The sequence below is a fragment of the Ambystoma mexicanum genome, chromosome 4q, assembly GCF_040938575.1.
Source record: "Ambystoma mexicanum isolate Mex_15411 chromosome 4q, UKY_AmexF1_1, whole genome shotgun sequence".
Lineage (NCBI taxonomy): Eukaryota > Metazoa > Chordata > Amphibia > Caudata > Ambystomatidae > Ambystoma > Ambystoma mexicanum.
This window is the reverse complement of record NC_090928.1, coordinates 216,495,234-216,518,440: the sequence shown is the minus strand read 5'-3', so window position 1 is coordinate 216,518,440 and position 23,207 is coordinate 216,495,234. Positions and strand designations below refer to the sequence as shown.

Sequence of the window (23,207 nt, the reverse complement as noted above, 5' to 3'; positions counted from 1 at the left end):
GGTTGGAAAAAATCATGGCATTTTATTGTAAAACCACTGCCAACAGCCTTTTTAATAGGAACGGGTAGCAATTGACTGCTACATGAGTATTTAGACACAGGGGATACTATGTAACCCCACCAGCACTCCATTGTAAGATGGTGTGTGCTGGGTCTAGGAATTTGGAAAGTCTAGTAATGTCAATGTCTCTTTACATTCTCTGGGAAACAGTAGTTCATCCCAGAAAAGGTATTTAAACCATGTAGCAGTCTAAAAGACATCCCTGTGTCACTGCACTGAAGGTGCTCTGTAACACACATGAAAAGTTGATGCCTATGGTGTTGTCTAAACTCCATAATCAAAGATCACAATTGTAAAACGCACATCAAAATACATGAGTGGGGGGAAAAAAGGCTCACACACTTTCCAGGTAAAAAAAATGTAAAGTCCTCGAAATCCAGCAAAGTTGCTGGGGGTCTCTAAGGTGAAGGGAATTAGCACAGTTTTGAGAATTCTCGTTAACACTCACGGGGAGACCAACCTAAGCCACAGATGCCCTCGCCTCCGTCGCCACCACCACCTCAGCAACCACCTGGGGATATTTCGGTGGACATTCTCACATCTCTGCATACCCTGTGCTTGGAAATCTGGGTGAGGATGCCTCTTGCGCCGGCTGCCCCGCCCACGGCGCCTGAACCATCTGAGGAACCACCATCCAAGAGGAGGTGCTTCATTCTACTGTCAACCATCCTGCTCGTCGACCAAGGAGACCTATAGGGGCTGTGGCAAGTCTGTAGGTGGATGTCGTCATCAATACCCACAAGGCAGCGCTTCCACGTCAAAACAGGACTGAATTGTCCGTGAAGTTGGGCCCCCACCTGTGCACACCGGTGGGAAGCCGGCCAGCTGGCGAACTTAGTCAGCGTGTGGAAGACCATCTCCACCGACTGTTGGGTGCTGGACGCTCTCGCCCACGGACACACCATAGAGTTCCAGCATAAGTGTCCCCGTATACCACCAGTGGCCCGTCAGGAAAACCACATCCCTTCTGCTGGAGGTGCGGGCCATGCTAAAAAAAAGGGTGCGATAGAGCTCGTCCCAAAGAAGCTCTGGGGCTCCGGAGTGTACTCTCGTTACTTTCTCGTCAAAAACACGTCCGGCTGCCCCTTCTGGACCTCTGCCATCTAAACAAGTACATCAAGTCTCAGATGTTTCGGATGGTGACTCTTCAGCATGTGCTAGGACAGCTGGAAGAGGGGCATTTTCTATCGTTGGTGTACTTGGAAAATGCCTACTTTCACATCCCCATACATAAGGGCCAAACCAAGTACCTGCGCTTTATGGTTCATGGACAACGTTACCAGTTCAAGGCCCTTCTCTTCTGACTGAAGTCGGTGCCAAGAGTGTTCAAGTGCCTGGCGCTGGTGGCGTTGCAGCTGCGTCTACGAAGGATCCACGTGCACCCTTACCTGGATGACTGGCTCACCCCGGCAAGCTCAAAGGACATCCAAAAACACGGCGAAGACCATCCAACTCCTGACAGATCTGGGGTTTCTCGGTGGACTATGCAAAGTCCTGTTAGATTCCATCGCATGACACGTGGTTTCTGGGATCCCGACTCAACACAGTGTCGTGCCTGGCGTCTCCGTCGGAGGAGAGGATAGCAGCCATTTTAACCATGGTACAATGGCTGTTGGCCCTGAAGGTCGCAAGGGTGAGGTCCATTAAGTCCCTATTCGGCATGTCGTTATGCATATACCTCATTCGGCTGTGCAGGCTACGGATGCATCCGCTGCAGGAGTTCCTCGACGCCCATTGGATACAAGTGTCGGGAAGCTTCGAGGACAAGATCACACTTGACGAGAGTTTCCGTTGAGCGATATGGTGGTTGGGGTCTACACCCTTTTTACCGGCACAATGGCCGAGGGGCTACGCCCCAACACCGGCAATACGTCAAAGGGGGCGCCTAAACGCAGCTCTACTGACCACCGAGTCGAGGGTGTCATGCCTACCGGGCCGTAGCCAGAGGAGCAACATAGGCCTCATGATCTAAACGGAAGAGTCTTGGACGAGGCCGGGCCCAGCAGGCCGTCGCAGGCACGTGGCATGCAGCTCGACAAAATGGCCGCCGCGCCAGAAAGGGTCACCCGTCCCACACTATTCACGAATTCGGCGAAGTGCGATTGTCAAGGTGTGACTGGCCACAGTCTACCCTTCATTTGCACAGTACAAAGTTCCTTTGCGTCCATATGGACAGGGTACGCCGCGGCTCCAGCAGCCCCCCGCTACCCTGTCTGTACCCCCTGCCACCTCTTTGGCCATTGAGGAGGTGCTTTTCGAGAAGTTTCTCGGCCTCATGAGGTCTCCTCAGATGGGGGTTATCAAAGATGCCACCAGAGAAGTCATCCCCGGCATGTTAGCGGCACCACAGACTCCTCCATCGGGGCCCCGGTTCAGCTGCCTCCTCCGTCTCCAAAGCCAACTCTGCAACCTTCGCCGCCTCCGGCAGCGGTCCCTGTACCCCAGCCTCCGGCGCCATCTACTCCTCCTCCTTCTCCTCCACAGTATCCCTCAGATCCGCAGGATATGGACGAGGTGGAGGATCCGGACACGCCATCCTCAGCCAGGGCCTTCCATGAATGTCTTGCTGGCCTGGCGGAGTACCTGGGCCTCCCCCAACCCGAGGTCGAACAGCCGGCAGAGGGGGTGTTGGCTAGAGTCCTCACGAGACGCCCCTCTGCCAACACGGGATTCCACTGCAAACCAATGTAGTCTCCCTGGCCAAGAAGGGGTGGCTCAAGCCCCACTCGGTCCAGCCGGTCAATCGACGCCTGGAAGTACAGGCAGATGGAGGGGGATACACTCTTGCTGTCGACCCATCCTCAGCCACACTCCTCGGTGATCGCTGCGGCATAATTATACTCCAAGCTTCATTTGTCCTCAGCCCCCTCCTGCGGCACTGCTAGGTAAGGAGAAGATTTGGAGGCATACAGCAAGAAGATCTACTCCAACACCTCCTTGCACCTGCGTCAGGCCAACCAGATGCCATGCTGGCTGCCGTCAACCAAAGGTTATGGCGGGAAATTGGACTTCCTCCCAGAAAGCCCCACATAGTACCAATCAAGCTTTTAGGCGGGGGCTAGCGGAAGCCAAGCTTGTGGCGCATGACCTCATGGAATCCACAGTGGCTCATAACGATATCTCAGGCCGTGCCATCTGCATTGCCACGGACATGAGAACAGCCTGGCTCCGGGCAATGAAATTCAACCTGGATATACAGGAGTGCATTCTAGATCTACAGTTCGTGGTGGGTGTGGGGGGGGATCTCTTCCACTCCTACGGACAAAGAGCTGGACACAGCAGCTCACAAACGGCAAAGTCTTTATTCTTACAAAGACGACACCCAAATCGTACACCCAATCTCAGCAGTGCTCGGAAAAGGGTCGTTCATATGGAGGGGTCCGCTGCTTCCAGGAATGCAGATTCAGCCAGCCGGACTGTTAGCCATCGCAGATCCGGCGCAAACAACAAAAGGGTGGCTGGGGGAAGTGTAAGGCTTTTTCCAGCCCCCCCACCACCTCCTCAGCGTCGTCCTTCGAGGGAAAGAAGGCATGACACGCCCCTTGGGTCCACGTGTCTCCAGTGGGGGGCAGGCTTGCTCTCCATGCACAATTATGACGCCAGAATTTCACGGACCCCTGGATCCTCTCCTTAGTATCTACGGGGTACCGCCTTCCTATCCCAGCCGCTCCTCACCTCCACTCCCACAGGTTGGGACAGCAACTCTTTTGTCAGAGATCCAGTCACTCGTAGAGAGCCAGGCAGTGGAGGAAGTCCCAGCCTCCCAGCGAGGCTTTGGCTTCTACTCCGGGTTTTTCGCCATTCAGAAGAACCACCAGGCAGGCCTGAGAGTTGTGCTCGACCTTTCCACCCTCAACCTCTCCCTACCCCTGCAAAAATTCAAGATGGTTACGCAAGCTTTTATAGCAGACACATTGGACAAGGGAGACTGGATGTGCTCTTTGGACCTGAAGGGCGCTTACCTACACGTCCCGATTTGGTAGCACCATCGTTCTTATGGTTCAGGATCATGGGCTACCATTTCCAATACAAAGTCCTTCCATTTGGCCTCAACTCGACCCCCAGTGTCTTTACCAGACTCATGAACACTCTGGCGGCCCTCCTCAGAGCGCAGGGCCTCCACATCTGCCTATACCTCGACGACTGGCTCGTCAGGGCTACAGCTCCGGAAGCGGTTTGCCACTCTTCCCATGCCCTTATGAACACGCTGGACGACCTGGGGTTCTCGCTCAACCTCAAGAAGTCACAGCTGCAGCCTACGCAGACTGACATTCCTGGGACTCATTTGGGATACGTGTTCCGAGAGGGTTTTCCCGTCGGAGGCCAAAATCTCGGCCATCAAGAGGGCTACCGCCCACTTCCTCGGCATGGTGGTCCCAACATCTCCTGGGTCTACTGGCTGCGGTCCTTTTAGCTGTGCCGTACACAAGACTAAGGATGAGAAGGATTCATCTACACTTTGCGGCCTCATGCAATCAGGAGTGGGCTCGCAATCCTAGATGATCAACGTTCCTCCATCTCTCTACCCGGACCTAACTTGGTGGTCCATGGACTGCAACCTACAGATGGGCAAGCCCTTTCGGCCGCCCTTTCCGCAGGCCACCATCTGGACGATCTCTCGGTCCACAGCAACTGGACTCGACAAGAGCAGGAATACCACATCAATTGGTTGGAGCTGAACGCCATCTGGCTAGCGCTCAGCATTCCTACCACTTCTCAAGGGAAAGGTCCTCATCCAGACAGACAACTTGACCTGCATGTACTACGTCAACGAGCAGGGAGGCACCAGTCCCCCTCCTCCCCCCTCCTCTGTGCAGACTGGCAATCAGTGTCATGATGCCTACCCCCGGAGCACTAGGCCAGGCCCAGCACCCCCGGGAGCAGGCATCATGCCCCCGGGTAAAAGCCCAGCGGTCCCTTATAGGGGCTCTTTGGACATCAGTTGGCGCCAGGCTCATGTTGGACATCAGTCCTGGTGCCATAGGCGCCAGGCTCATAAAGGAAGGTGTTTTGTGCACTTACCTGATGCAGACCATGCTGCAAGATTCAGGCCTCCCTGAGTCCTGAAAGGGACTATTTTTTCATTGGGACTATTTTGCCACTCGGGCGTGGCCAGGGAAGGATACTTACCTGGAACTACTTTGGGGGCTATTTAAGCCACGCCCAGACAGTAGCTCACGCTTCGCGTTGTTCTGCATCCAAGCAGCTGAACGCTCACCGTGTCTGCTCCTGCATCTGGTCTCCAGCCACGCCCGACTCGATCCTGGAACACCTGTAAGGAAAGAAGAGAAGAGAAAGGTGAAAACCAAGAATTTTATCAAACTTCTTACCTGCATCCGGAACCTTCACGCCAGCGTTCCTGAGAAAAGACTTTCATTTAAAAGCACCGCGTTGCTCGCTGCAGCGCCGCGCTTCCCTCACCTGTCCTCGGGAGTTCTTCTAGCTCCACCGCGACTGTCTGCACCGGTCGCCACATCTCTGCGCCTAGGGGAGAGAAGAAGAGACAAAAGGTGAGCAGAAGGAACATATGAGGAAAGCCTAATTTTCCGCCATAACACTTACCGGTCTTCTGTTGGTGGACCATTCCTCATTTTGGGTCGGCGCCGCTTCGTTGGCAGGTACCGCACCCCGGCCCCTATGGGGAAAGGACAAAAGTCATTACTGGAGGAATATAAAGACATTAAGAGGGATCGCCCCCATCGCTAACTCACCTGAGTTTACCATCGGCAATTCAATCCCTCAACGCATCGCCTTCATTCTGCACCTGAAATAAAGGACAGATCACAGGTTAGGAAGGCAACAGAAAAGGAGGCTCTACACTTGAACTTTTGTATTCTTCATACTTACGTCGTTCCGCTCGGAAAAGTCAAGTGGATTTTGCCAGCGCCATTCTGAAAACCAGTGAAGTAACTGGACAAACACGCGCCCCTGCACCAGAAGCAGGATGGAGAGTTCATCCTTTCAAACCATAAGGTGAGCTTCAACCGGGGATTCCGGAGGAAGTTGGAGAAGAACGAAGGGGGGGAAGGGGGGAGCAAGCACACTATTCTGCAGACTGTTAATCCTCTTTCTCATCTGCAGAAGGATATTCCTACGGGCCAGACAAGCAAGATTTGAGGGTCCTGTTCAGTCGGTGTTCCGAGTTCTGCGCATCACGCTCGAAGAGGCCACAGCAACCCAGACTAGACCAGCGCCTCCGTGGGAGTCAGGTGAGCGTTACAATCAGCATGTGGGAATGGGCCCTGGAATACGACATTTACCTCTCGGCAGTCCACCTCCCAGGGGAATCCAACCTGGAAGCGGACAACTACGAGTGGCAGCTAAACAACCTCGTTATTCAGGAGATCTTTAGCAGGTGGGGTCATCCCCAAGTGGATCTCTTTGCCACCTGGCACAACAAGAAGTGTCACCAGTTCGCATCCTGGCAGGGTCAGGGCCCTTGCTCTCTGGGCGACGCACTTCACCTCCAGTGGACCGGCATGAAGGCCACGCCTTTCTGCCTACTCCCCTGATCCACCGGGTAATTTGCAAGATCAAGGAGTCTCACCGACTACTCATCATTCTGATAGCTCCATGGTGGCCGGCCAGGCCATGGTTTTCAGAACTACACAGCCTATCGGAGGTTCCCCCGATGCACCTTCTGACGGGCCCAGCACATCCTCCGGCATAGCAGGTTGGCGGAATCATCCCCACCCCCCCCCCCCCTCATCCCCGCGCGCCAGGGGAACTGGCTCTCACAGCGTGGTACCTGAGCAGGTAACGCTTTGGCACCTTATCCTCACAGGCCAATCTGGAGATCATACAGGGCGCCAGGAGCAAAGCCACCAGGGCCCAGTACAAAAGCAAATGGACCAGATTCTGCCACTGGGTAGAATCCAAGGGAATTGACCCCCTGGCCTGCAATTTGGACGACATGCTCTCCTTTTCGGCGCACCGTGCTCATTCGGACGTACAGGTGGACACCTGCCGTACATACCTTGCAGCCATTTGGGTTTACAGGAACTCGGAGGTAGGTGTTTTTTCCTCCTCCAACCCTATCGTCAAACATCTGACTCGTCTCACTAGGCTCTACCCGCCCGTCAGGACACCGCACCCTGTGTGGGACCTTAGTCTTGGGCGCCCTGGCACACAAACCATTCGAGCCAGTGGCGTCCGTGGATATTAGGCTGGTCACCATCAAGACGGCCTTACCTCGGCTCGCAAAGTCAGAGATCCAGGCGCTAGTCGCCTCTGAACCTTATACCACCTTTCACAAGGACAAGGTAGTCATGCGGACGCACCCGGCATTTCTGCCCAAGGTTCCATCTGCATTTCACTTGAACGAAGAAATAGTCCTTCCTACGTTCTTTCCCGGTCCTAAGAATGAAGCACAGAGTGCTGCACTGCCTGGATGTCAGGCGTGCCCTAAAATTCTACTTGGATAGGACCAAGGGCTTCCGCAAGTTGGACGCTCTGTCACTTTCGGAGGCTCGAGGCCAGGCTATCAGGCCTCCATATCCCACTGGATGGTCTCTGCCATCAAGGCAGCGTACGAGGGCCAGTACAAAGCCAACATGCATGCCCACGCAGTCTGGGCGAAGGTAACGGCCATCGCATTTCAGCACCATGTCCCTTGACAAGTCATAAACTGGGTGGCCACTTGGGCCTCTCCCTCGGCTTTCTACAAGCATTACTGTTCGGATGCTGGCTCTAGATCAGATGCAGCTTTTGGACAGGTGGTTCTAAGGAACCCATTTGCTTAAGGAGGGTCTCCTCTCCACCCTGGGGCTACAATGAGTTATAATCACCCATACAGTATGGAGGAAAGGGGTCGGGACATGAGAGTAATTACAAGTTGCTCATCATAGTGACTAACGTACTCTTAGTCCATAGTCCCCTTTCCTCCATAAGTCCCACCAACCTCCCCCCTAATAATACTGGTGTCATTAGGCAATGTTAAATCTATTGTCGATGCGTCAATGTGAACTGAGGTGTCACCGGAGGGCAGAGCATGCTCCCTGGGCCACATCCCCGCACCTCTAAATTTAAAGGGGAAGAAGGTTTTGTCTGGTGAAAAAGATTCCGTCTCCCATCCCTTGGAAGGGACGCCCATACAGTATGGAGCAAAGGGTACTATGGACTAAGAGTAAGTTAGTCACTACGGTGTGTAACTTACAATTATTTGACATTCCACAAGACAAGGGTGGTGCTGCGGACGCACCACTCCTTCATGCCCAATGTGCCGTCGGACTTGCATCCAAACAAGCCCTTGGTGTCTTTCCGACGCCTTCGTCGCCGGCTGAAAGCACTTTGCACTCGCTGGATGTGGCTACAGCGCTGAAGTTTTATGTGGACCGCACAGTGTTTTCGGAAGACATCGCAACTTTTTGTGAACTTTGGCCCTGTGAACCATGGGAAGGCCCTCTCCAAGGCTTCCATTTCCAGGTAGCTCTCCGGCTGCATCACCCATTGTCACTGGTTGGCTAACCATCTGTTGCCTGCACGTACGAGAGCCCATTCGACCAGAGCGATCGCTGCAACTACTGTGTTCCTGACTGGTTTGCCCCTGCTTGACATCTGCAGGGCTACTACGTGCAGGTCTACGCACACCTTCACAAAGTTCTGCGTCGACAGGGATTCCAGGGAGGAGTCCAGATTCGGCCAAGCAGTGCTACTCAACCTGTTGGCTTCAAGGTGAGCCTGTTGAAGGAGGTAAGAGATACTTAATGTTGAGATGCTTAATGTTGAGATGCTTAATGTTGAGCCTTGCCACCTGCCGTGGTTGTTCATGTGTGTACTGCTATGCATTTATTCATGAGCATGTGAATCCATGCCAGACCCCATGCTGGAGAAGGAACAAGTTACTTACCTGTTGTTCTCCAGCATGGGTCTGGCATGGATTCACATGCGAACCCTCCCGCCTACCCCTCTGCAGCTCTTCTCTTGGTCCTACTGCCTCTTTACGTGCTACCAAATCTGAAGATGGCTGCCAGAGGAGGGGCTTAGGTAGAGGGCAGTCTTTGGTTGGGGGCAGTACGACCCAGAGCTCAGTGATTGGTTGTTAGGAGAAAGACAGTTCAGAAATGAAACAAACTGATTTTTTTCTTTACCAAGTTTTCCCAGCCTGACTGGGAATATTCATGAGCATGTGAATCCATGCCAGACCCATGCTGGAGAACAACAGTTACAGGTAAGTAACTCGCTCCTTAATCCACATAATGTTGGGTTACTGGGAGATGTGACCCCAGTACAGATTACATTGAAGTCCGGGGCTTAGCACAAACATCCAGTATGAGGATGATCTGCTGGTATATAGTGAAATAAACAACGGTGAAGGAGGCATTCTGTTGCATTTTTGCAATTGCCGACTCCCAAAGGGTTCAAGGCAGATCAAAAGAAGCTACAATACTGCCAACAGGAGGTACTGTACTTGGATAACTCATTTTTGCAAATGGGGAAAAAAGTATTACCAGATAGGGCGGCGGCAGTACGTGCCACCCATTGGCCCAATAAGGTCGTAGAAATGCAGCAGTTATTTTTTGGGTTTGTCATTATTGTAGGGCCTGGATCCTAGACTACGCAGTCTACACAAGGCTGCTGCTACAAAGTCTCAGGGAAATCTTTTTTTGAAGTTCCAGAACCTGGTCGTCCCTGTTGGAAAAAGGGTCTTGGTCTCCCCCCCTCTCTCCCACCCTCTGTCCCCGATCTCTCCCCACTCCCCCCTCTCCCCCTTTCTCTCCCTTCTCCCCCCCCTTTCTCTCCCCCTTGCTCTCTCTCCAGGAACAGGCCAGGATGGCTGACCGTCGTGTTCAAACCTCTCTTTTGATTAAGATAAAATAATTGGATAAGATTAAAAGTAATTTGTTCTAGGAATTATGTATTTTATATTTTAAGTATTCTATTTTGTATGACGCTGGTCGTGGTTGTTGGAGTGGATGACGGTATGTTTGTTCTATTGGATGGTCATATAAAGGGGGGGCAGTTGAAACATTATGCTAATATGAATATATAAAAAAAGGAAATACAAAATGTCTCACTTTTTGCAGGCTGCCCCTACAAGTTTTTTTTTAGACGAATCAAACAGGAGGTATGAATGACGTATGATTTATATAAAGTTTTGGCCTTTTTACCATTTGACCATTTCTGACATCCAGCATATATAAACATTGAATAGGTGGTGCTCCGATACGCGGACTCCAGGAAGGAATGTATTAAATGAAAGCTGTTACATGTGTGCACTTATCCCGCACGCATCGGGGCTCCCAAGGTTTTAGTTCCACATCCAGTCCCAATTACAGAGGCACAATGCCTGGTACATCTTGCACTATGCAGGATAAAGGACTCATTCCCGGCACATAGCATTCAGTTGAGGAGCATTGATCTACACCATATTTTTTCTTGTCAGGTTACTCAAATGGCAGCGACAGCAGTGACGTGCCCGGCAGATGGACTGATCAAGTACAGCAGAGAAGCAATACCCCAAGTAGAGATTATGGGTGCGCAAATATGGTCCCAATTCATCACAAGGCTGACATGGATTAGAACAAGGGAGAAGCCAGTGCAAATACATAGAGACATAGACTATGACCTTTGTTTTAGCAATGAATGAACAGTTCCTGTTGGCGCAAACACACAGTGCAACTAAACTGTTGTGATCCCCGATACGACAAAAGGCACGGCAGCAGTGATGGATTACTACTGGGTTTGTGGACAACTAGCCTACTTGCACCTCCCACCCTCATGGAGTGGCAATCGTTCACTGGCCACCTGAAAAGAAATGCCTGTCGAAGTGCCAACAGCCACTCCAACACCTAAGGAAGCATAAAGAAACTTGCAGATCACACAAGAATTTGGCATGCTGCCAGAAAAATGATTATTTCAACGGTGGGGAAGAAAGAAGAGATCAAACTATGTCTCAAAGGACTTTTCCGCACTGCTCAGAGGAATACCTGATGTGTATCGACTTTTTAGCTCAGCAAAAACTTTATTTATTTGGCTCCTGGGGTACAAGCAGCTGCTGCACTTTTATACCCCAGGAGGATGCTGAGAATGGTTTACTTTCCCACGTCATCAAGACGGTGCACAATGTAGGTGTTCAAATGAAGAAAGGTGGTGTTCAGAACACGGATTGTCTATCGCTTGCCTTTGATTGGGTCCCATCATGGCTGGGTGCTGCAGGAAAAAATACTAGTTCCTGTTATCATATTCTTCTTGGTACTCTTCTAAATGTGCCAATTTGGTAAATGTTAATTTCTGTTTCGTTTTTCTCAAAGCACGGTAGAAGCAGGCTCTGTCAAAAGGAATGTGGCCTGCGCTAAAAATAGACTACAGGCATTGCCGTGGTATTCGCTATCTCTGGCAGGCCAGCACGTAACTCGGCAGCGGTTTGGTATCTGTCAAAAATCCCATGCAGGCTAAGGCTCATGCACAAAATGCAGAATTATGGAAAACAAGGTTTTGAGGAGATTATAAGACCAGATACAAATATCAGTTGAATTAATGAAATATGGAGAGCATGACAGGGAAAATGTTTTTATATAGAAATGTTTCATAATGTAGCAAAATGATGAACAACAGGAACTACAGTGTATTCTTGCATAGGCTAGCAGTATGTCCTAAACGGAAATATGACCATGAAGGAAGGAAGGGTGCAAAACCCCTTGTAAGAGAAAGACTACTGTTTTGGATAAAGTCATGCCCATATCCAGAGATGCCACTACAGTAAGAGTATATAAGCTCCTGCCTGGCTTCAGTCTTTTGGTGCTTGGAACCGAAGAGGGTCAGAAAATGCTGTTCAGGGTGCAAAGCTATTTGCCCCATCCTCCTGTCTGTATAGATCACATTTGTTAACTTTGCAAGATACTCTTGGCCTTAATTCTGTAGAGGGGTGAACTTTAATCTGGTGTGAGCATATTTAGGGGTACCCGTATAATAAAGGGGTACCCCTGTAATTAGGGCCTACCTTACACTACCCTTGGGAACTGTATTTCTCACAAAGTTAGCCAGATAAAGTTAAAAGGGGAGCCCCTAGGGCAACCCAGCAACAATAAGCACGTATTGGCAAAAAGTTATCAAAGAGGATAATTTTTAAGACATTATGGAAAGTCTTAAAAGTGACACCCATACTAAGTATAAAAGGTTCTGCGAGTGTTGAAAAAAGGATCACACTCAGAGGTATGAGTAAAAAATAATCCACCAGTAAAATCAAAAGGTTCTGGGGTTGACCCAGGTCAGGAAGATTTATCATTACTAAGAAAATCTCATCTAACAAGGTGTAGCTGACCTTGGTCTCCCTGGTGCATCTAACATTAGTGTAAAGAGTTATTGTTTATCTTAGACTTTGTTCCACTGAACTGAAATGCAACTGTAATTGTATATTACACCGAAAGTAGTAGAATGGTGTGTTATCACAAAAGTAGTAGAGGTATATACTTCCCTTGAATCAATATTCCACTATTCAGAAAAGTATATTTGCAAGTTGGTTTAATGTGATTTCGTTGCTGAGTGTCACTGCATAACTGACGGGGTCTACTACCCTTGAATTACTGTAAAGTAATCTGCAAGTGACTCATGGTTTTACTCTGAATGAATAGGTGTGGCCTATACTGAATGTGTATGATAAGGTTTGACTTACCTAAAATACTGTTAGTGTTCCAAATACGGTCTATGCCTTGGTCTGTGTACTTTAAAGAATAGTGTTTTTTTATAATGCGTTTATATGATCTGTAATGGTACTTATTTACCCAAGATTATCTTGGTCTACTTGTATTTAAATGAACCATTTTGTTTTTACAATTCATAGCGTTTCAGTGTTTCTTTGGAGCATATGTCTATTACAATTTATTTGTCCTGATTCTACAGCCCTCTCTCCCTCCTAAGATAAGCCTGGCTGCCCGATCTACGCTACCATATACACAGGTAGTACAGCCTTATACTAAGTGAAGTCTTGTACTGTCTCAGTTAAATGGTTTTACTTAGCCCTTAGTTGGACTTCAGAAAAACTGTCCTAACACCCTCCCACACATTTTAATATTTTTGTTTTGTTGAAAAGTACACAGAAATGTGAAAAAATATATATCAATTTTTTGTATGACATGCTTGTGGTATTTGTATTCTAACAAGTACATTTCACATGCAAATGGAGGTAATGTTTTGTATGTTTTATGTTCTTATTTTGTAGTTTGCAGTACAACACTATGGATAGGCCAAATTGACAGAAAGGTAACGCAACAAGATTTGATTAATGTATTTGAGGAATTTGGACAGATTGAGTCAATTAATGTAAGTACTCCATCTATTCTTTATCAAAATGTGCCTCTTTTTTAAAATTATATTATTGAATTGATTGCAGGAACTTTCGTGTTAGGTTAAGAATCCAACTGCAGTGCTTCACTTGATTGAACCATAAAAAAGTCTAATAAAATTAGATCCTTAACTTTGAAACATCTTGCACAGCACCATATGTTGCCTTCTATGCCTGTGGTGCTGCAAAGGCAACATCATATCCTCCACCGGATGAAACAGGGCACAGGGTGCAAGTGGTGCTGCAAGCCCCACAGTTCATTTACTGACACTACAGGTAATGGGACTTTGGTACACACTGATTCTAGAACTCCAAACAGTCAATGAATTCGGAAAAGGGCTGCTTATTTTTTAATGCAATTGGCATTTTTCTCAAACATTTACAAAATGAGCAAGAACCCCTGTGGCTTTGAATCCTGTGGCAGATGTTCCAAGATAATATCTACTAGGGACTTTTTCTGCATCCTTCTGCTTAGGGGTGTGTGAAGAAACCTATTTTGATGAACCTGGTGTCAAGGAAGTTAGATCAACTGTATTTTCGGCTGGTACCATTTGTCATGCATGGGTACATGTACAGTCCAACCAAACTCACTTCATACAATGGCTGAGCCGTAAAGATTATACTTCAGAGTGTGTGGATTGGTGTGAAGTACAGTTAACAATGCAGGAGCTGCCAAGCAATGGATGGTCCACAAGGTTAAGTACTAAAAAATATATACTTATTTTGATCTCTGTATGTATTTGTGCGGCTTGTGAATCTGCTACGTGTACAGGGACCTATGATCCTTCATGCAGCAACGTCCTCGGATTGATTTTATCTAATACATTCTGCACCATCCGTTGCCTTTTACTTTGTGCAGGAGAACTACATATCCATGTTGCTCGACACAAGATAGTTTTCCTAGTACGTAGTTCTTCCGATGGACATGAAACAGAGCTATCGAAGCGGTTGAACTTGACCATGTTTTCTACAGGCGTGCTGTAGGGAGAGTTGGAGCTGGTTATACATTAGTCGATGCATAGATAATGTCTAGTGTCCTATCCCCACCTTATTGAAAGGCGTGCCAAATCCCACAGGCCCAAATGGAGAACACCAATTTAAGTTTTGACCACTAACTCTGCCCCATCTTCTAAAGGTACTTTGTGAACATTTGGGCACAGGGCCCCATTCAAATCAGGGTTGGACTCATACACTTAGCGCTTTCATTCGTGTTGTGTGATATTCTCCAGCATGGATTCTGGCATGAATTCACATGCTCATGAATATTCCCCGTAGTCGGGCTGGGAATCCTCGGTAAAGAAAAATTCAGTTTCACTTCTGACCTCTTTCTCCTAACAACCAATCACTGGTCTCTGGGTCGTGCTGCCCCCAGCCAATGACTGCCCTCTACCTAAGCCTCTCCTCTGGCAGCCATCTTCAGATTGTTACCGCACATTCAAGTGGTAGGAGTCCTCGTGCTTTGCTCTCGATCTTTCACTGCGTTCAAACCAAACGCACGTGGAAGACTGCGTTTTGCCAGGATATGGTCCCCCGCACCATGAAGGACCAGCGCAGCCGACTCAGAGTGGCTCCAGGCCAAGGCCCCTGCTGCGGGTGGGTCCCAGCAGCATGCCTCCCCCAGCCACAAGAAGTCTGAGAGGTCTTCTAAGACCTTCCAGGGCGCCCCGGTGACGGGGGCCCAACATAACACCAAGCACTGCGAGTCTGCGGGCACCGGGAGTGCCGTTGCGACAGGCTTCTCGGCGGCCAGGGTGGGCAGTGTCTCTAGCACCTTCGACCATAAGCCAACGTGCCAGTTCGGCGAAGAGGAGGAAGTTGGACCACCCGGGTAAGCTTCTGGAGAAGCCCCGGACGGAGGACAAGGGAGAGCGGGGCGTTGACCACCCCACCAAGGCCCCTAGCTCAACCAAAGGCGAAACCGTCCATCGAAGGCGTGGTGGCGTCCCTAGCGAAGGCCACTGACACGGGTTCGCAGGGAACGGTCCCGAAGACTAGAGTTTCCCTGCCTGCCAGGAGGGAAAAGTCATTTCAGCCCATAGAGAAAACGCTAGAGAAGGTGATGCCCATCATCTCCCCGAAACAGTCTCCCCTTGTCGAGCAAGACCATCTTGGAGAAGAAATTCGAGGCCAAGGGGCCTCGGACCTGTTTCAGCTGATCCCCAAGGAAAAGGAGGGGTTCCTGTACCAGCACCGCGAGGCAAAGAGGAAGACCGTGTTGTCAATTCCTCTGTTGGACGACATTTGGGACGAGGGACCGGTATGAAAAGAAGTACAGGGTGCCGGACTCTGCACCCAAGTGTTTGAGGTCCAGCTGTCCCCCGCATTCAGTAGTCTTAGCTGCGGCAAGGAAGAAATCCTCAAACACAGCCTCATCAGCGACCTCCCCATCCCTTGTCCCATCCACCCGACCACCCCACCCCCGCTGTCATGAATACCAGGTATGTAGTTGGGGCAAACTGGGTAAGGGCTTGGCAGGCCTGGCATAGACACACAAACACCCATAGTTGGTAGGCTTTAGGCTGGGCTTGCACACTCAAAACGCCTCTAGTTGGTAGACTTCCTCTAGTTAGCCTTGCATGGTTGTTTCCTGTTTATTTCAGTTATTTCCTGCTCATTGGTTTACCACTTCCTGTTGCCAAAAGGAAGTGTATGAGAGCTCATGTGATCTCTATTGTTCGGGCGTGGCTAGCTATATAAGCCACACCCCAGGCTTCTTCAGCGATTCGTGTTGCTTTCTGTAAGCTGCAACAGCAACACACTCACCGTGCTCCTGATCTGTCCGTTTGCTTCAGCTTTTGGGTTTACCTGCTCCGGATCCTTCTCCGCGCATTCGTCGAGCAGTAATCTTCGTTCGATCACAAGGTTTACAACTGCAACAGCATCTGCAAAAGAAAAGGAGAATATTACTTGGAGCTCGCGAACCAGCAACGCCGTGCATACTCACCGGACCTTCGAAGCTCATCCCGCTTCGCATACTCACCTAAGATACCTTTTAGTTTTTCAATGTGTGGGCAGCATCTAAAAGACAATTAAGAACGGAATCATAAACCTGAAAAAACTCGTATCCTGGTGCTTATTGCAGGCGCACTTTCCCAAGTCCGTTTAATAACTCCTGCTAGTGAAGCAACTGGCATTTTGAACTGTACAGCACATGCTTGAAGTTAGAACAGCGTAGCACCTTGAACTTTGGCTAAATAGACATTGGTCATCAAACCTACGTGTGGAGGGCTACGAATTCCTCCAAACAGAACCACGCCCCTGCGGAGTGCAGGATGGAGTGTGCACCAATCTAAAAAAAAAAAGTGAGCCTTTGGGAAGACATCAAATCACATCCCTAAGGAGAAGGGAGGGAGCTCAAGGGGTCTAGTTAACCCAGATCTTAGTGTGCATCTCTTTTCTTGACGGGCACATCTTCCAGGCTAATTCAGGGGGAGAGAGAACTCTAGACCGAGAGGTGTACCATCGCTCCTGCAGACACACAGGTGAGTGTGACACCTGCGTCCCTCCCACCCCCCCAGACCACGAGGGGAAGAAGTTGGACGCCATGGGACGAGTCATCACATCGGCAGTGACGACCATCAAGGCGGCCCTCGCCATCTTAGTGCGCTACGTCAGGGAGCTCTGGTTTAAGGTTGCTCCCCTCCTGGACTTGCTTCCTGATGACAAGAGATCGGAAGCGCTGGAGATTCTGCAGGAGGGCGAGGTGGCATCGGACCATGCCATTACAGTGGCCACAGACATTGCCGACACTGCATTCCGCCAAATGGGCAACAGCGTTTGCCTTCGGCGGGGATGGTTGAAGGCCACCAACTTTAGCAAGGAGGTGCAGTCGAGGGTATTGGACATGACCTTCGACAGGGATAATTTGTTCGGAAAGACCATGGACGAGTCCCTTCAGGTAAGGTTCCTTCAAGGGCTTCGGCAGAAGGTTGTCGTCTTGTCGTCTTACCGTCCCGCTCTTCGGCCCAGGAGGCCTACAGAGGCCGTAGCAGGTCTGGAGGAGGCCGCTGTCGTCGCCAAGGTCCCCAAGGCGGCGGTGCCACGACGAAGCAAGAATGAACAGGCCGTGTCGTCGGGCCCCCACCCACGCACACCGGTGGGAGGCCGGCTCGCGAACTTCATCAGCGTGTGGAAGTCCATCTCCACCGACCGATCGGTGCTGGATGTTCTGGCCCACAGAAACACCCTGGAATTGCAACAAAAGTGTCCTCGCATACCACTGGTGGCCAGGCAGGAAAAACCATGTCACTCAGCTTCTGCTGGAGGTGCGGGCCATGCTGAAGAAAGGTGCCATAGAGCTCCTTCCAAAGAGGCTCAGGGGCTACGGACTGTACTGTCGGTACTTCCTTGCCAAGAAGACGACTGGCGGGTGGAGACCCATTCTGGACCTCCACTGTCTGAACAAGTACATCAGATCCCAAAAGTTTCGGTTGCTCACCCTTCAGCACGTGCTGGGACAGCTGGAAGAAGGGGATTTCCTATCGTTGCTGTACTTGGAGGATGCCTACTTTCACATCTCCATTCACAAGGGACACCGCAAGTTTCCTTGTGGTTCAAGGGCAGCATTATCAGTTCAAGGCCCTTCCCTTTGGAATGAAGTCGGCGCCAAGGGTTTTCGCCAAGTGCCTGGCGCCAGTGGCGGCACAGCTGCATCTACGAGGGATCCACGTTTAGCCCTACCTGGACTGGCTCATCCGAGGAAGATCTCAATGGTGAGGTCCATCAAGTCCCTTATCGGCATGATGTCATGCATATACCTCATTCGTTTGTGCAGGCTTCAGATGCAGCCACTGCATGAGTTCCTCGACGCCCATTGGATCCAGGTAACGGGAAGCTTAGAGGACAAGATCTCTCTCGACGAGAATTTCCGTCGCAATACAGTGGTGGGAAGTCCGCACACATCTGTCAGCGGACGCGGACTTCCAGACCCCACCTGATCAGGAGACTGTCATGACGGACGCCTCCCTGGAGGGATGGGGTGCGCACACCGGAGGTCTCCACGCAAGAGGGCTGTGGCTTCTGGAGGAGAAGTCGTTGCATATCAACGTCCTGGAGCTACGGGCAGTCTTTTCGGCCCTCAAGTCTTTCCTTCTGTCCCTCAAGGGCAAGGTGATACGGGTCTTCACGAACACCACCACCACGATGTTCTACATCCGGAAGCTGGGGGGCACCAGATGTCCAGCGCTCTCCAAAGATGGCACTGGACCGTTGCCCATGGGATGTTCCTTGTCCCGTTACATCTGGCAGGAGTGAAGAACACCATCGCCGACTCCCTCAGCAGGGAGCTGCGCTCTTGCCACGTGTGGGAGCTTCAGCAGGATCAGGTGGATTTTCTTTTCAGTCGATGGGGCAATCCCCAGATCAATCTGTTTGCGACGGATACGAACACCAAGTGCCGGAGGTTCGCCGGCAGGTTTCCCCAGCCAGGGAGCATGGGGGACTCATTCCCCTGGGATGGCCTGTTCCTGTATGCGTTACCCCCGTTGCCATTGCTTCTGCGACTTCTCAATCAACTCAGACGGTCCCGGTGCAGGATGAAATGCTATGGTTGTAAGTGGAAGAGGTTCGCCGTCTGTGCACAATCGACCCTCTACAGATTACGGCTCCGCAGGTGCTGCTGTATTTGCTGCTGCTGGCCAAAGCTGGGCTGGCCCATGCCTCCAAGGTTCATCTGGCGCCTATCTCCCGCTACACCAGAACTCCGGGACGGTCGTCGCTATGGTCACACCGCCTGTCATGGAGTTCATCATAGGGCTTTTCCGTTCGTTCCCGCCAGTGAAGGCTCCAGGCCCGGCGTGGGAGCTCAATGTGGTGCCGACTAGACTCATGTGTTCTCCATTCGAGCCTATGCATTCTGCACCACTGACATTTTTGTGGTGGAAAACAGCATTTCTTGTGGCCATCACCTCCGCACGAGTGGGAGAGATCCAGGTCCTTTCTTGTAAACCACCTTACTTGACATTCCAAGTTCAAAGCTGACTCCTTCCCAATAAACGCCCGAGCGGGAGGAACCTCTCAGGTTCTCACACCAGCACAGGTACCGAGGCTAGCTCAGCTACTGGCCTCCAGGCCAAGGGGTCTGTAGATCCTTCCGAAGATGGTGCTGAGGGACCGCAAGGTTCTTTTACCGGGTGTACACACTAGGGGCTACACCCTTGTACCAGCAACATGGCCGAGGGGGGCACCTATACGCAGCAATACCGGCCATCCCGCCGAGGGCTACATACCTACCGGGCCTCGGCCTGAGGTGCAGGGCAGGTCTCATGCTCCATAGCCAAGAGTCCTGAAGGAGGCTCGGCCTAGTGAGCCAAGCACCACGACATTCGCCACATGGCAGGCAGTTCGACAAGATGACAGACGTGCCAAACAAGATGGCCACTCGTCCGATACCTCCCAGAGGATCGGAGCAGGTGGGTGAAGGAGTTACAAGGTGGGACTGGTGTCAACCAGCTACGTGGCCTACTGCGTCTCCCATCGGCAGCACAAATAGACAGTATACGCACCGGCCCTAGCAGCCGCCCGCAATCCCATCGATATCACCGCTATCCCACCGGCCTGCAGGGACATGTTCTTTGAAAAGTTCCTTGCACTCATGAAATCTCCTCAGATTGGGCCCTTCCACAGGGATGTTATCGGGGACATGCTCCCTCCGGCCCCGCTGCCCGCACCGATAGTCATTCCCCAGGCCCCATTGCAGCCCATGCTGCCCACGCAAGCTCCTTGATTCCAGCTCCCCTGCCTCCCACAGCTCATGCGGTTCCGTAACAGCCTCTGCTGCAGGCTCTAGTCTCCACACCTTAGCCCTTGGCGCCCAGCACTCCCCCACCCGCTCTGGACAAGCTGACACCCTTGTGGACACAGGCGAGGTAGAAGACCCCCGACAAGTCATTGCCACCTAAGGCCTTTCACGAACGACTTGCAGGGCTGGCAGAGTACTTGGGCTTTCTTCACTCCGAAGTCAAACAACTGGAGTCTGGAGTGTTTGCAGAAGTCCTCACTCTACGCACCACGGCTAGAACGGGGATTCTGTTGCAGAAGAAAGTATTTGCCTTTGTCAAAAAGGGGTGGCTCAAACCCCACTCGGTCCAGCCGGTCAATCAATGCCTGGACGCCTATTGTAGGTAAATGCACTCTTTATCGGCCTACCCTCAACCACTCTCTTCAGTGATTGCTGTAGCGTCACTCTACTCAAAGCATCAGTCCTCCGCCACCTCATCCTCCGCGGTGCTAGACAAGGAGTAGAAGATCTTGGAGGCGTACAGGAAGATTTATTCCAAAGCTTCGCTGCATCTTCGTCAAGCCAATGCGGATGCCATGCTGGCAGCCGTTTAACCCGAGGCTTTGGCTGGAAATAGCGGACTTCCTTCCAGAACTTCTGGTACAGAGCCAGTTATGCTTCAAGGCGGAACTGGCAGAGGCTAAAATGGTGGTGCAAAACATCATGTTCTCCAGCATGGGGTCTGGCATGGATTCACATGCTCATGAATATTCCCCGTCGTCAGGCTGGGAATCCTCGGTAAAGACAAAATCAGTATCAGTTTTGTTTCTGATCTGTCTTTCTTAGTAGTAACCAATCATTGGTCTCTGGGTCATACTGCCCCCAGCCAATGACTGCCCTCTCACTAAGCCCCTTCCCTGGCAGCCATCCTCAGATTTTTACCGCACGTTCAAGTGTTGGGAGTCCTCGTGCTTTAGCTCTCGAGCTTTTACTGCGTTTTGCGTTTTTTCAAAGAGTTTAATCTCATTTTGTTCGGTCAATCGAGCCTCAAGCTCCACCGTTTCTACTTCCGATCAACGGGGACCGGTTTCAGAATTTTATACGCCCCTCGAGGACGAAGTTTTTGTCGAGTTACGCTTCTTGGAGGATTCCAGAAGATCTGAGGCCTACCCCGTGGACATGGCCCAGGACAAGGGAAGCTCGACGCCCGGATCCAAGCTGTTCAGGAAATGCCCTGGATGCGGATTACAGAATGTTTTCAAGGAGGGTGAGCATTCGGGGTGTCTCTACTGCCTTCATGAAGACAAAACGCACGTGGAGAAGGACTGCGTTTTGCAAGAACATGTCGGAACGGACCATGAAGGATTGGTGTATCCGCCTCACCAACTGGCTGGAAGGAAAGAGCCCGGCAGGTGAGAAGAGGTCAGAGCGGTCTTCTAAGTCCTTTGAGGGTGCTCCGGCGACCCAACAGAAGGCTAAGCACTGCGAGTCCTCGGCCACCGGGAGCGCCAAAGGGTCGGGCTCCTTGGCTGCCAGGCAAGGTGCACTTTCACCGATGCCATCAACCACGAGCTAACGCTCTGGCTCGGGGGAAGAGAAAATCCGTGAACCCGGGTAAGCTTCTGGAGAAGTCCCAGTCGATCTCAAAGGAGTCAGCCGAGGGGGAGCGAGGGGGCGACCCTCCCCTCAAAGTGAAGGCCTCAAGCGCGCCCAAGGTGGTGAAGGCCTTGATTCACCTGGCTAAGGCCTCTATCGAGTTAGTCGTGGCAGCCCTGGCGAAGCCTGTGGAGGCTACACCAGTGGAGGCGACCTTGGGGCCCAGAGTTTCCCTGCCACCGAGGAGGGAAATCTTCTTTTTAGCCCATCGATAAGACCCCCGTGAAAACCCCTGTGGAAAAAGGGGAGCGGTGGCTGTTACGGACTCGGATACAGCCTCTGAGGAGGAGCTGGTTGAAGTCGTGAAGGGCCTCAAGAGGTTTGAGGAGGTCCGGTCCCACGGGAGGAATCCTGAGGAGGCAGACGAAGAGAGCGACTGTGGCGCCGACGAGGCTACCGTGGAGGATGAGCAGCTATCGCGCCACACTCAGCCAGTGCCCGAGCCTCAGGACACCTCGGCGGCCACTTTGATGGCAATCCAAACCTTATGCACAGAGATAAGGATGAGGTTGCCTCTACCCCTAACGGACGACCCAGCAGAACCGAGCCCGTCGGGAAGCCCTCCAAACAAGGAGAGGAGAGTCAGCTTCAAGTTCAACTTCCCGGCCTGACGGCGAGGGAAAGAAACTGGATGCCATGGGACGAGTCATCTCGTTTGCAGCAACGTCAATTAAGGCGGCCAACGCCGTAGCGATTGTGGCCTGCTACGATGGGGAGTTGTGCTGCAAGATTGCTCCCCTGCTGGACTTCCTACCATACAAGATGGCGGAGGCCCTGAAGATACTGCAAGAAGGTGAGGTGGCGTCGGATCACGCCATAACGGTGGCCATGGACATCGCTGACACCGGGTTCCGCCAGTGGGGCAACAGTGTTTGCCTTCGACATCGGGGATGGCTCAAGGCAACAGATTTCCGCCAGGACGTGCAAACCAGAGTTTTGGACATGCCCTTCGACGCGAACAACCTGTTTGGAAAAACAGTGGATGAGTCACTTCAAGCCATCAAGGTCGACACGGAGACGGCTCGGGCCTTGGGAGTTTTGCAGCAACGATGGCCGCCCTTTCGGAACTCCGGAGGCAAGCAAGGATTTGGAGGTGGCTCCTCTCGTACCGCCAGGCAGCCCGTTCCTCGTCGCAAGAGGCCTACAGAGGGCGTGGCAAGTCAGGAGGATCTCGTTGCCAGGGAGGCCAGGGCGGCAAGGCCGCCTCCAAGCAGGACTGAACCGGCTGTAGCGTCGGGCCCCCACCTGAGCACCCCGGTGGAAGGCCTGCTGGCGAAGTTCGTCAGCGTGTGGGAGTCCATCTCCACCGACCGTTGGGTGCTGGATGCCCTGGCCCACGGGCACACTCTCAAATTTCTTAAGTGTCCCCGCATTCCTCTCGTGGCCAGGAAGGAAAATCACATCCCTCAACTGCTGTTAGAAGTAAGGGCGATGCTCAAGAAAGGTGCCATCGAGCTTGTCCCGAAGAGGCTCCGGGGCTCTGGAGTATAC

General features: G+C 51.5%; 1 protein-coding gene across 3 annotated transcripts in view; it reads left to right on the top strand.

The window, feature by feature from the left end:
• SCAF8 (SR-related CTD associated factor 8) overlaps positions 1-23,207 on the top strand; it is a 2,093,867-nt gene that overhangs the window by 820,755 nt on the left and 1,249,905 nt on the right. For all 3 annotated transcript variants that reach the window (XR_011268119.1, XM_069607748.1, XM_069607747.1), the window contains exon 14: positions 13,220-13,320. Coding sequence is in view for 2 of the 3 variants with exons in the window: in XM_069607748.1 (XP_069463849.1) it covers positions 13,220-13,320 (101 nt within the window). In the remaining variant the exon portion in view is untranslated. The remainder of the gene's footprint in view (positions 1-13,219; positions 13,321-23,207) is intronic.